Source organism: Berghia stephanieae, chromosome 7 (genome assembly GCF_034508935.2).
Source record: "Berghia stephanieae isolate SIO BIC M18660-M18661 chromosome 7, UCSD_Bste_1.3, whole genome shotgun sequence".
Lineage (NCBI taxonomy): Eukaryota > Metazoa > Mollusca > Gastropoda > Nudibranchia > Aeolidiidae > Berghia > Berghia stephanieae.
In genome coordinates, this window is record NC_088366.1 from 1,564,690 (window position 1) to 1,576,928 (window position 12,239).

Below are 12,239 nucleotides of genomic sequence, written 5' to 3' on the forward strand. Positions count from 1 at the left end.
TGGCCAAATTTGAAATACGTGGGGTTTTATTTTGAGAATACATCAGACCAATTGATGAAGACGATCTGATAAGGAAGGATGAAAGGAGTCGAAACGGGAACAGATATATGTCCAAACTTGATGATCCATACAATATTAACGACAGACAGTCGTAAAAATATTTCTTTAGTTGTGTCGTTACGTACGTACACGACTGAAATGGGAAAGATAATAACGATGAATAGAATGATGAATATAATGTTGAAAAGAATACAGGAATAACACGATAAGATGTGAGATGAATGGGAAGACGGTGTCGTACGGAATCAACACATTATGATGGATTCAATGATTTCAGAATGGAGTCAGTGAAGTTGAAACGAAATGCTGGTAGGATGGAGAAGTGTGACTATTTTCATCAGTTTTTGCCAGTACAAATCTTATCTCCTAATTAATATGCAGTAAATGATTCTTGGTGATACTAGACTGCTAGAAACTGTGGACTGTAAAAAGTAATAAACAAAAATGAATATGACCGCTTCAAATAAGAACAAATTATATTTTTCTACAAGAGAAGACCTACCATCCAATTATCTCTGTCGTCTGTCTGGAATTAAGTAATGTATTTATGTCTTTATTGTTTTTTGTTGTCGGCTGAAGAAGGGGTTTGGGCCCGAAACGTTCCATGTTTTTTTTTTTGTTTTTGTTTGTTTTTTGAAGCTGTTATATTAATTTTGTTTATTATCTACTTTTTAAATGATTCTTGGACGCTTGCATTCCGGAAGTGTTCTCAATCACTGCACGGGCTTGCGCGTGCGCGTTGGAACAGTGTTTGTATTCCAAAACGCCAGAGTGGAAAGATATACCCAAAGAGATCTATATACTATGTGACGACCCGCCCTGTCGTTCTGGTGTTATGTCGGAGTGAACCACGCGTCACTTTTGTCAAAATGAAAGCAATCATTAATCTGAAATACGGATCTGGTTGGTTTTTGTCTCTTTATCAAACTATTCTCATTCTCTTCTATTCAATATACAGATTTAACCCTAGTCTTGTAGTTTGGTTGTAAATATTATATTGTAGTGTCTGATTCATTCTGGGCGGGTGGTTGGATGGGAGCATCACCCTTGAATCGTATACCTATGATGTTCGCATGGGTGTACGATCCGATAGTGATGTCGTTTCTTCTTCTCTTTACTAGCCTATCCTGCTTCTTTGGTTTGTGATTGTATTTTTGACAGGAGATATTTTTTTTTTTCTGTAAATCTTCTGCCTGTTTGTTCTTAGTTATTTATAATTTAGCTTATATCTTTAGGTTATGATTTTGATTTACATTTGTACTATTTTTGTTAGTGTTAGATTGCTTGTTTTTTTGTTTCAGCGGTCTCTCATATAACCTCAATTGTGTTGGAAGAGACCTAAAGCAACAAACAAAAAAACAAAAAAAGATTCATTCTGGCTGGGGTCTTTTGACCTCCCGTGGTCAGCAGGTCACGTGCTGTGTCTTCTATCTCCCTGTATTATCTTTTTTCTGAGTTGCTCTCCGTTTTTGTCTTGGATTGGAATTACTTGGTTTTGTCCTGGCCCTTGCCGTAGTCCTTGGCTGACTGGGAAACAGTCAACTGTATAGTTTTACTTTTGGGAGATGATTTTTCCCCGTGTAAATCATATCTCTGTTATGTATGTACAGTTAAGTTTTTTTTTTGGTTGTTTTTTTTTTTGTTTTGAACATATGATTTGTAAACATTTGAGTGTATTCCTCTTAGTGGGATCTTGTGCTTATGTCTGGATGAGACTTTTAGGTCATCTCAAACTAAGTACACTGATAGTATGCTCTTGGAATCTACAAACCTGTTCCCTGTTTGAACCAATTCCCACTTTTCCTTGGGTGCTTTAAATGTAATTTTAGAATTAATGCACTATCCAATTTTCTTCCTTTTATTCGGTGCTAAATGTGTTGCAAGCAACGTAAAACCCCTAAAATGGAAGCAAACAGCCAAACTATATGAAATAATTTTCATTATCATCATCATTGCCTTTTTCACCCTGGGTCAGGGTATAGGCCACAGACAAACAGTTTCCATCCTTCTCTATCCTGAGCCAACTTTTTTTTATCTCATTCCAGGTCTTACCACTTCTCTGTATATCAGCTTCTTTAATTCTTCTCCATGTTCCACGTGTGGTGTCCTGGGTCCCTCAACTGAGAGGGTCAAGAATAGCCCAACGCCAAGCCAGCGTGTCGTAAAAGGCGACTAATGGTGTGTGATTCCCCCATCTTTGAGTCACCTGGTCCTCCAGGTTGGGGGTTGGCAAAGGGTTAACACCCCTTTCCGTTAAACTCAAACCGTTACAGAAACACAGACAGACAAACTAAATCCTTTTTTTAGCTTGGGCGACCGAAGAGTTTCTGGAATTACAGAATTTATGAAGGACAACAGACCCAGAAGATCAAGGGGAAGGCCACGAGGAACATGAAATAATTTTAGCGTTCCTATAATATAAAAGGCTTTTCTTATCCGTCATGCCGTAGAAAAAAAAAAGAATAACAAACAACCCAGGCGCAATCGATTTGAAATAGAATTCCTATTGAATTGTACACCCTGGTCGTCACAAATTTGCGTCGACCGGAATGGGAGTTATACACCGTGGGGTAATATATATATATATATATATATATATATATATATATATATATATATATATATATATATATATATATATATATATATATATCCAAATCCACCAATGGTGTATCCATTACATATTATTTAACCCTCTCCTTACCAGCCATTTTCAGGATTTTCCCCAAAACGTCACATCCAACAAACACAAAAATATATTTTTTATCACTTAAACATAATAGCAGTAAAGTTCTTGCGATACATAATTTCTTAAGCAAAACATGCTCTACAACACACACTGTTCGTTTTCTTTAAATGTTTTGATGTACAAAAGAAATTTGAATAAGAAAAATGTTGGTTGTATCGTAACCAGTGACATCTATGGAGTATATTATGAAGTCCTAGATCGTAACGAATGTGACGATTTTCCTAAGGTTGATAAGGAGAGAGTTAAGTTGTTGTTTTTGTAGAATAACTACGTAGTTCTATGCCAATATTGTATGCTATCAAAGTGGTAGGATACACCTTTTTATAAACATGTTAGTACACCCTGGAGTGTATGAAATTGGTACATTACACCCGAGTGAAATTCACTGGAACAGACGACTGGGTGATTGAGTAGAGTTTGGCGGTTGATCGAATCAATAACGATCTTCTTTCTATTTCTATATCTAGCTGATCAATGATACGACCATAAAATGTCCAGTAGGGCAGCTGGCCTACTGGACATTTTAAAAAATGCGTAGTTTCCAAGGGGCTGGCCTACTGGACATTTTAAAAAATGCGTAGTTTCCAAGGGGCTGGCCTACTGGACATTTTAAAAAATGCGTAGTTTCCAAGGGGCTGGCCTACTGGACATTTTAAAAAATGCGTAGTTTCCAAGGGGATGGCCTACTGGACATTATAAAAAATGCGTAGTTTCCAAAGGGCTGGCCTACTGGACATTTTAAAAAATGCGTAGTTTCCAAGGGGCTGGCCTACTGGACATTTTAAAAAATGCGTAGTTTCCAAAGGGCTGGCCTACTGGACATTTTAAAAAATGCGTAGTTTTCAAGGGGCTGGCCTACTGGACATTTTAAAAAATGCGTAGTTTCCAAGGGGCTGGCCTACTGGACATTTAAAAAAATGCGTAGTTTCCAAGGGGCTGGCCTACTGGACATTTTAAAAAATGCGTAGTTTCTAAGGGGCTGGCCTACTGGACATTTTAAAAAATGCGTAGTTTCCAAGGGGCTGGCCTACTGGACATTTTAAAAAATGCGTAGTTTCCAAGGGGCTGGCCTACTGGACATTTTAAAAAATGCGTAGTTTCCAAGGGGCTGGCCTACTGGACATTTTAAAAAATGCGTAGTTTCCAAGGGGCTGGCCTACTGGACATTTATTTAAAAAATGCGTAGTTTCCAAGGGAAAAAAAGAAGAAAAGTTCACTTTCAATAGCTTTAGAAATAAACAATTTGCTCTCTGCATGATCCAAAAATGTTCCAAAGTCCTGACTACAGGTTCTAAGGATCTAAACTTTCCTTTTCAACAAGATTTATTGAGTCAAAGAGACCTATGCAGATCTGTAGCTGGAGCCAAATATTCGTATTACTACGAATTTTTCGTAGTACAGGCAGGTCTGTATGGTTGTAGTAGGTCAGATTGACGGGGAGTTTTTTTTAAAACAAACATTGAGTTGAATTCCAGGTTTAATTCTTATCGATCAGGGTTGGGGGTTTTTTTTAGGTTATTTTCATAGAAACCTCATTTTAATGGGGCTGTGTGGTCTAGTGGTATGGCTCCTGTCTTCGGATCGGAAGGTCCTGGGTTTGAGACCCGCTCTGAGTGGGGCGCATTTTTGACTCATTGGAACAGGCTCTTTATTCACATTATATCACCGTACTCATGTGTAAAATGAGTACCTGGCCGTTAACAGCGTTTCTCTGTCCGCAAAAAAATTGTAATATCGCCTAACAGCGTCATGTCTCGTCATACAAGATGAGGGTGATATAAATCGATCGATATTTGAAGGACGAGTTTTCTGGCCAAATTTTTAAATACACGAGTTTTACTAGAGCCTGGCAGTGAACTGGTTAAAATAAGACCATAAAAAAAAAAACAAAAAAACAGTTTTCTTTCTATTCAATGTGGGTTTTTTTTTTTTTTTTTTTTTTTTTTTGCTCCAGTTGTGTCAATGGTGTCATCAATGCTATGGTAGTGTAGATATACTGGATAGTGGCGTGAAACCCGTTGTGTCAGGGTGAACAACAACAACGATAACAAACTCCATTCCTGTGTCATAGATGATCACTGAGGTAGAACGGGAAGTGGTCTGCTTTCTTAACCTCATGTTATAAGAATGCCTTATCGTAACAGTAAATCGCTATTTCTTTTATTCACAATCATAATATCATACAGCCTAGAATGTTGTAAAGTAATGAAATGTTTTGGTTTTCCCGAAACTTCTTTCACCTCAAATATCTAAGGCATGTGGTGACCCCTGACCTTTCAAAATCAGAAACCCGAGATGCCTTTGAAAGTTATAGCCTGACACTGACCAAAAAATGACGTCAAAATGCCATTTTTTTGCCACAAAAGAAAACAAATCGTGAGTTGTATTCGATAGTTCAACCAATGAAATAACTTGTTTCCTTGAGCTCTACTAACAACAACTCGCTAGACGCTACACAAACCTAAAAAAATGACGTCAAACTGCCAGCCCGAGAGGGTTCTTGTGTCAGGCTATATGTTAACGATGGCTACGGTGGAACCCTCCAGTATTAGAGTTTTTTTGGCGAGGGCTGTTGTAAAGTTAAAAATTAAATAAAACTTCTATTTATTTATTCACAAGGGGGAATTTGTCTTTAGGGTTTATTCCAAGGGACGATTGGAATGATCTAGGTGTCAGCCGCAGTGCAGCGCCTCAGAGTGAGCTAGGACGAAGTGACTTGCTAAGACCACACATCACGGCGAGTAGTCGAATTCGATACCATTCCGACACGAGGCAAAGGTCATGCGTCTGAGCCATTCTCCCACGACCTTTAATCGATATTTCAAACTTTAAACTCTTGTTTAAAAAATTATTTTTTAAAAATCCAAAACAAAAACATTTCTTTTCAGTTTACGTAGAGCTTGCTGGAGGGCCAGAGTTTATCACGGTCTGTATGGAACGTCTGCATCGTCGGACCATCTGTTAAAATGTTTGTGAGATAATGGGAGTTGACTGTGGTTCTGCCACAATGGGGTATATCTTGTTGTAAACCATCTCTTCTTGTCCTGAATCACTGAAATGATATACAAGTATTGAAAGCATCTGATATATCTTGGGTCTTTGTGTTATATACCATCTCGTTCTTGTCTCGAATCACTGACATAAAAACACGTGTTTTTAGGCGTCTTTGAACACACCAGTAATAGTAATACCAGCGATGGCCTGTAGTCCACACCAGTATAAATAGGTTATCGCATTTATCTCTCATGCTCTAGTTGGCCACGCATCTTTGATAGCTGAACTTTGGGGTCAATGAATTTCAACTCGGACGTTATCGGACAACTCAAATAATCGCGTATCTGAAAATTTGGGGCAGAAAACTCGTCTTTGAAATATCGGTCGATTAAAGTGGCCAGAACACCCCATCAATTCTGGGACCTCTCTTACTATGTTTTCTACCCCCCTAAATGAGTTTTCCAACTTGTTGTCTTTGTCTTGGGATGAGATTACTTAATCTTGTCCTGTCCGGAATCCTTGGCTGGGAAGGAAACAGTTGAATGTATAGTATAGTTATAATTTTGGGAGATTATATTTTTTTCCTTGTGAATTATCTCTCTGTTACGTACTGTAATTTTTTAAAAAATTATTTTACGAACATGGTTTGTAAACATTTGAGTGTTTTCCTCGTCGTGTGATTTTGTGCTTGCGTCTTGATGAGACTTTTAGGTGATCTCAAACTAAGTACTTTGATAGTGTGTTCTTGGAATCTACACCTCTTTCCTATTTAAACATATTCTCTTTGTCTTTTTTCTCATGTCTCTTTAATTCTACATCTAGAATGTTTTAACCATCCCATTTCCTTCCTTTTTACCGGCGCTGATATGACCTAAATGTGTCGCAAGCGCCGTAAAACCCTTAAAAGCAAAAATAAACGAAGTTTTTTGTTGTTTTTTGGTGTTGTTTTTTGTCTTTTTTGGGGGAGCCGAAATAGAATAAAATATGTTTCGCCAGATTTTGTAAAAGAAAAAAATGTTCACATTCATGTATATTGTCACCAATTTGCTTGAGTTTTGGCGAAAGTTGAGATTGAATAAACTTTGAAACTTTAATCATTCAGCCTACTGAAGAGGAAAAAGATTTAGGTGTGTTAGTAGATCAGGAACTGAAGTTCTCTAAGCACATAGAAACCCAAGTAAATAAAGCAAACAGAATCGTTGGTCTCATTAGGAGGTCGTTCACTCATCTTGATAGAGATAACACGAGACAATTGTTCACTGCACATGTACGTCCCCACTTGGAATTTGGCAATGTAGCATGGGCACCACGACTACAGAAAAACAAAGACCTCATAGAAAGTGTTCTAAGACGCGCAACTCGGGTCATTCCGGGATTCAAAGATCTAGAATACACAGAAAGACTGAAAAAGATAAGAATACCTAGCATGCAGTATAGGAGAGACAGAGGAGACCTAATTGAAGCGTACAAATACACACATAATTTATACTCTGTTAGCACGAGCCCTCTAAATCTTGATTCCACCAGCACCACCAGAGGACACAGATTCAAACTCTCCAAAGAAAGGTGTTCTCTAAACCTTAGGCAGAACTTTTTCTCAGTTAGGGTAGTCGACAAATGGAACCGCCTGCCTGCAACAGTTGTCGACGCCCCTTCATTGCAGGCATTCAAGTGCCGTCTTGATGCTCATTGTGAAACAGAAAAATACTGTTTGTAAAGTTAATTTCAGACACCTCCTTCCACTATGTGGCATGCCCAGTTTTGAGAGACTTGAATTATATATGTTCACGAATGCACAAGAGCAGATAAAAGGCTGTAAAAGCCTACATAAATCTGGACTTATATCATATATCATATCATATCATATCATATCATTTCCAAGAAGCAACTTTTGTCTTGCAGCTCTTTGCCAAAAGGAGACTGGAATAAATCAAGCGTCAACCGCAGTGCAGCACCGAAACGCGAACTAGGGCGAGGTGACTTGCTCACGGTCAGACACAGCTGCGGGAGTCGAACTCTGTACCTTCTGGGCAGTGAATACAAAGCTGCTAGAAGCTGTGCACAAAAATGAATAGAACAGCTACAAAAACAAAACAAACAAAAATGAAAAAGACTAAACAGGGAATGTTTCGGGCTGAGTCCCATTCTTCAGCCAATAAAATTGAAATTGAAACGTTAATACACTACGTTAAATCCAGAAATGATGCGGGAAAGTGGGTGGCCTTGAGCAAGTCACTTTGCGCGGTGTACTGCGGCTAACACCTTGGTTATTCCAGTCTTCTATCTCTCCACACCCCTCCAACCCCCCCCCCCCCCCCCCCCGAAAAAAAAATAATTATAAAATTTAAAAAAAAAACATCTCCCCTTGGGGATGGATGAAGGGAAATGTATTTTATTTAATGTTATCCACAAATGGCCCAAAATGACATCTCTATCCATCCTTCCACAGACGGAGCCTGGTGTCCGAGTGTCCAGGATGGCGGACAGTGTCGACTTCAAGGTCTTTGACGATGTCCACACCCTGTATGATGCCTTCAAGAAAGGTGTCTCTATCGCAGGTCAGTTTGGTAGTTAGTCTCTCATCGTCATCATCATCATCATCATCATCATCATCATCATCATCATCATCATCACAATCACAATCATCATATCATCAACATCATCATCATCTTCATAATATTCATCATCATCATCACCACCACCACTACCATGATAATCATCATCATTCTTCTCAACACCATCTTCATTCTCATCATCATTATCATCATCATGGTCATCATCATCATGGTCATCATCATCATCATCATCATCATCATCATCATCATCATCATCATCGTCATCATCATTCTGATAAAATGAAGTCATGCTGTGGTCCACTCTATGATGAGGTGGTTGTGTATTTTTTGTCGTTCATTTCCAGGTGACGACCGTTTTTTGGGGTGGAAACCCGATTCTGCCACGCCTTATCATTGGTTGTCTTACAATCAGGTAGGGGATGAACATCACATGTGCCTAGTGTGTGTGTGCGGGGGGGGGGGGGGGGGGGGCGGAAGAGAGAGAGATATTAGAGTTAATACGATCAGGAAAATGGGGATAACATGAGAGAGAGAGAGAGAGAGAGAGAGAGAGAGAGAGAGAGAGAGAGAGAGAGAGAGAGAGAGAGAGAGAGAGAGAGAGAGAGAGAGAGAGAGAGAGAGAGAGAGAGGAGACAAGAGAGGGGGACACAGAGAGAGAGGGAGAGGTAAGACAAGAGAGGGACAGGGAGAGAGAGAGAGAGAGAGAGAGAGAGAGAGAGAGAGAGAGAGAGAGAGAGTGTGTGTGTCCTTCGTGTTATGACCTATAATGTACAAAGTCACATCAAAAGAACAAAGTCACATCAAAAGAACAAAGTCACATCAAAAGAACAAAGTCACATCAAAAGAACAAAGTCACATCAAAAGCACACAGTCACATCAGAAGCACACAGTCACATCAAAAGAACACAGTCACATCAAAAGAACACAGTCACATCAAAAGAACAAAGTCACATCCAAAGAACATTGTCACATCCAAAGAACATTGTCACATCCAAAGAACAAAGTCACATCCAAAGAACAAAGTCACATCCAAAGAACAAAGTCTCATCAAAAGTACAAAGTCTCATCAAAAGTACAAAGTCTCATCAAAAGTACAAAGTCTCATCAAAAGAACAAAGTCTCATCAAAAGAACAAAGTCACATCAAAAGTACAAAGTCACATCAAAAGTACAAAGTCACATCTACATAGAAAACATGAACACAATCTCAAGCAATCAGTTGGACACCTTACTGTCACTATAGAAAATATGAATGTTCAAATCAGGCTGGGTGTTCTACGAGGCAAGCAAGATGTACCCGAATCTGCAGATGCCTCTAGATGAGTCAGTAAAATGTACAGTAAAATAAAAGGTGTAAAAGTAAAACAAGGCATGTGTAATCCCATTAACCAATCAATTGACATGCTCCGGAAAATCTTGTATTTTAAAATTTGGCCAAAAAAAAACCCTCATCCTTCAAATATCAATGGATTTGAATGACCTTCAACTTGGCAAAAACTCAAACCTGGGACTTCGCGAAGTCTTTAAGGAACTCTGTGTCCTACATAATGTCTTACAATTAATACAGGAATAAATCTGTAAAATGGCCACAAGTTCCAGATTTGTGTATTGTATGTTGTTTGACACAGGTTTGTGTATTGTATGTTGTTTGACACAGGTGTGTGTATTGTATGTTGTTTGACACAGGTTTGTGTATTGTATGTTGTTTGACACAGGTGTGTGTATTGTATGTTGTTTGACACAGGTTTGTGTATTGTATGTTGTTTGACACAGGTTTGTGTATTGTATGTTGTTTACACAGGTTTGTGTATTGTATGTTGTTTGACACAGGTTTGTGTATTGTATGTTGTTTGACACAGGTTTGTGTATTGTATGTTGTTTGACACAGGTTTGTGTATTGTATGTTGTTTACACAGGTTTGTGTATTGTATGTTGTTTGACACAGGTTTGTGTATTGTATGTTGTTTGACACAGGTTTGTGTATTGTATGTTGTTTGACACAGGTGTGTGTATTGTATGTTGTTTACACAGGTTTGTGTATTGTATGTTGTTTGACACAGGTTTGTGTATTGTATGTTGTTTGACACAGGTTTGTGTATTGTATGTTGTTTGACACAGGTTTGTGTATTGTATGTTGTTTGACACAGGTTTGTGTATTGTATGTTGTTTACACAGGTTTGTGTATGTATGTTGTTTACACAGGTTTGTGTATTGTATGTTGTTTACACAGGTTTGTGTATTGTATGTTGTTTACACAGGTGTGTGTATTGTATGTTGTTTGACACAGGTTTGTGTATTGTATGTTGTTTACACAGGTTTGTGTATGTATGTTGTTTGACACAGGTTTGTGTATTGTATGTTGTTTGACACAGGTTTGTGTATTGTATGTTGTTTGACACAGGTTTGTGTATTGTATGTTGTTTGACACAGGTTTGTGTATTGTATGTTGTTTACACAGGTTTGTGTATTGTATGTTGTTTGACACAGGTTTGTGTATTGTATGTTGTTTGACACAGGTTTGTGTATTGTATGTTGTTTGACACAGGTTTGTGTATTGTATGTTGTTTGACACAGGTTTGTGTATTGTATGTTGTTTGACACAGGTTTGTGTATTGTATGTTGTTGGACACAGATTTGTGTATTGTATGTTGTTGGACACAGGTTTGTGTATTGTATGTTGTTTACACAGGTTTGTGTATTGTATGTTGTTTACACAGGTTTGTGTATTATATGTTGTTTGACACAGGTTTGTGTATTGTATGTTGTTTGACACAGGTTTGTGTATTGTATGTTGTTTACACAGGTTTGTGTATTGTATGTTGTTTACACAGGTTTGTGTATTGTATGTTGTTTACACAGGTTTGTGTATTGTATGTTGTTTACACAGGTTTGTGTATTGTATGTTGTTTGACACAGGTTTGTGTATTGTATGTTGTTTGACACAGGTCGACAAGAGAGCAACAGCTTTTGGGGCTGGAGTGATTGCTCTAGGGGCTAAAGCTGGCAATGATACAATGGTTGGGATCTATTCTCAAAACAGACCAGAGGTGAGTAGAAATGACAGGTCAGAAGTCTTATGTCTTAAACCCGAGACTTACCATGACATAACATAAGTCATAATATAACATAACTTGTGTGTCAGTCTTTAAATTTGAATGAAATCATCGAATATTGTTCTACAAGGTAAACAAGACAAGTAACCAAATAACTGACAAGAAATGGCATTTGTCCCTAAATTATCCAAATTTGACTTTACCTGTTTAGAGAGTCGTATTCTCAAATGTTGTTGTTGCTTTGCACCCATTGTAACGTGCTTTGAGCACATTTAGTGGATGTTGTGCAATATAAATGCTCAATTTTTTTTTTTTGATTTGATTGTTTTTGTTTGTTTTTGTTTGTTTTTAAAATGAGGATTTCACCTAATGTTGTGCCCCCCCACCTCTCCCCTCCTGTCGATCCCCCAGTACGTGATAGCAGACCAGGGTTTCATGCGCCATTCCATCTGCAGCGTCCCCCTGTACGACACGCTGGGGGCAGACGCCAGGATCTTCATCATCAACCAGAGTATGTATACGTACAACAACAATTTTAAACACTTGAAAAGTCATCTACAACAATCACTTAGTGGGCAGAGGGGGGGGGGGGGTGTACATACTGTGTCTTCTATCTATCCCCTTATATCTGTTTTCCAACATGCTTTCTCTCTTTGTCTTGGATTGAGATTACTAGGTTTTGTCCTGGCCCTGGCCCGAGTCCTAGCTGGGAGGGAAACAGTCAAATACATAGTTACTAGTTATTGTTTTGGGAGATGGTAATTTTTTCCTTGTAAATCATCTCTCTGTTATGTATTATTATATTTGT

General features: G+C 38.4%; 1 protein-coding gene across 6 annotated transcripts in view; it reads left to right on the forward strand.

The window, feature by feature from the left end:
- Positions 1–12,239, forward strand: part of LOC144976338 (long-chain-fatty-acid--CoA ligase 1-like) — a 59,056-nt gene that overhangs the window by 19,663 nt on the left and 27,154 nt on the right. For all 6 annotated transcript variants that reach the window (XR_013646094.1, XR_013646092.1, XR_013646093.1 and 3 more), the window contains exons 3-6: positions 8,253–8,361; positions 8,724–8,791; positions 11,324–11,425; positions 11,843–11,942. Coding sequence is in view for 3 of the 6 variants with exons in the window: in XM_078920569.1 (XP_078776695.1) it covers positions 8,253–8,361; positions 8,724–8,791; positions 11,324–11,425; positions 11,843–11,942 (379 nt within the window). In the remaining 3 variants the exon portion in view is untranslated. The remainder of the gene's footprint in view (positions 1–8,252; positions 8,362–8,723; positions 8,792–11,323; positions 11,426–11,842; positions 11,943–12,239) is intronic.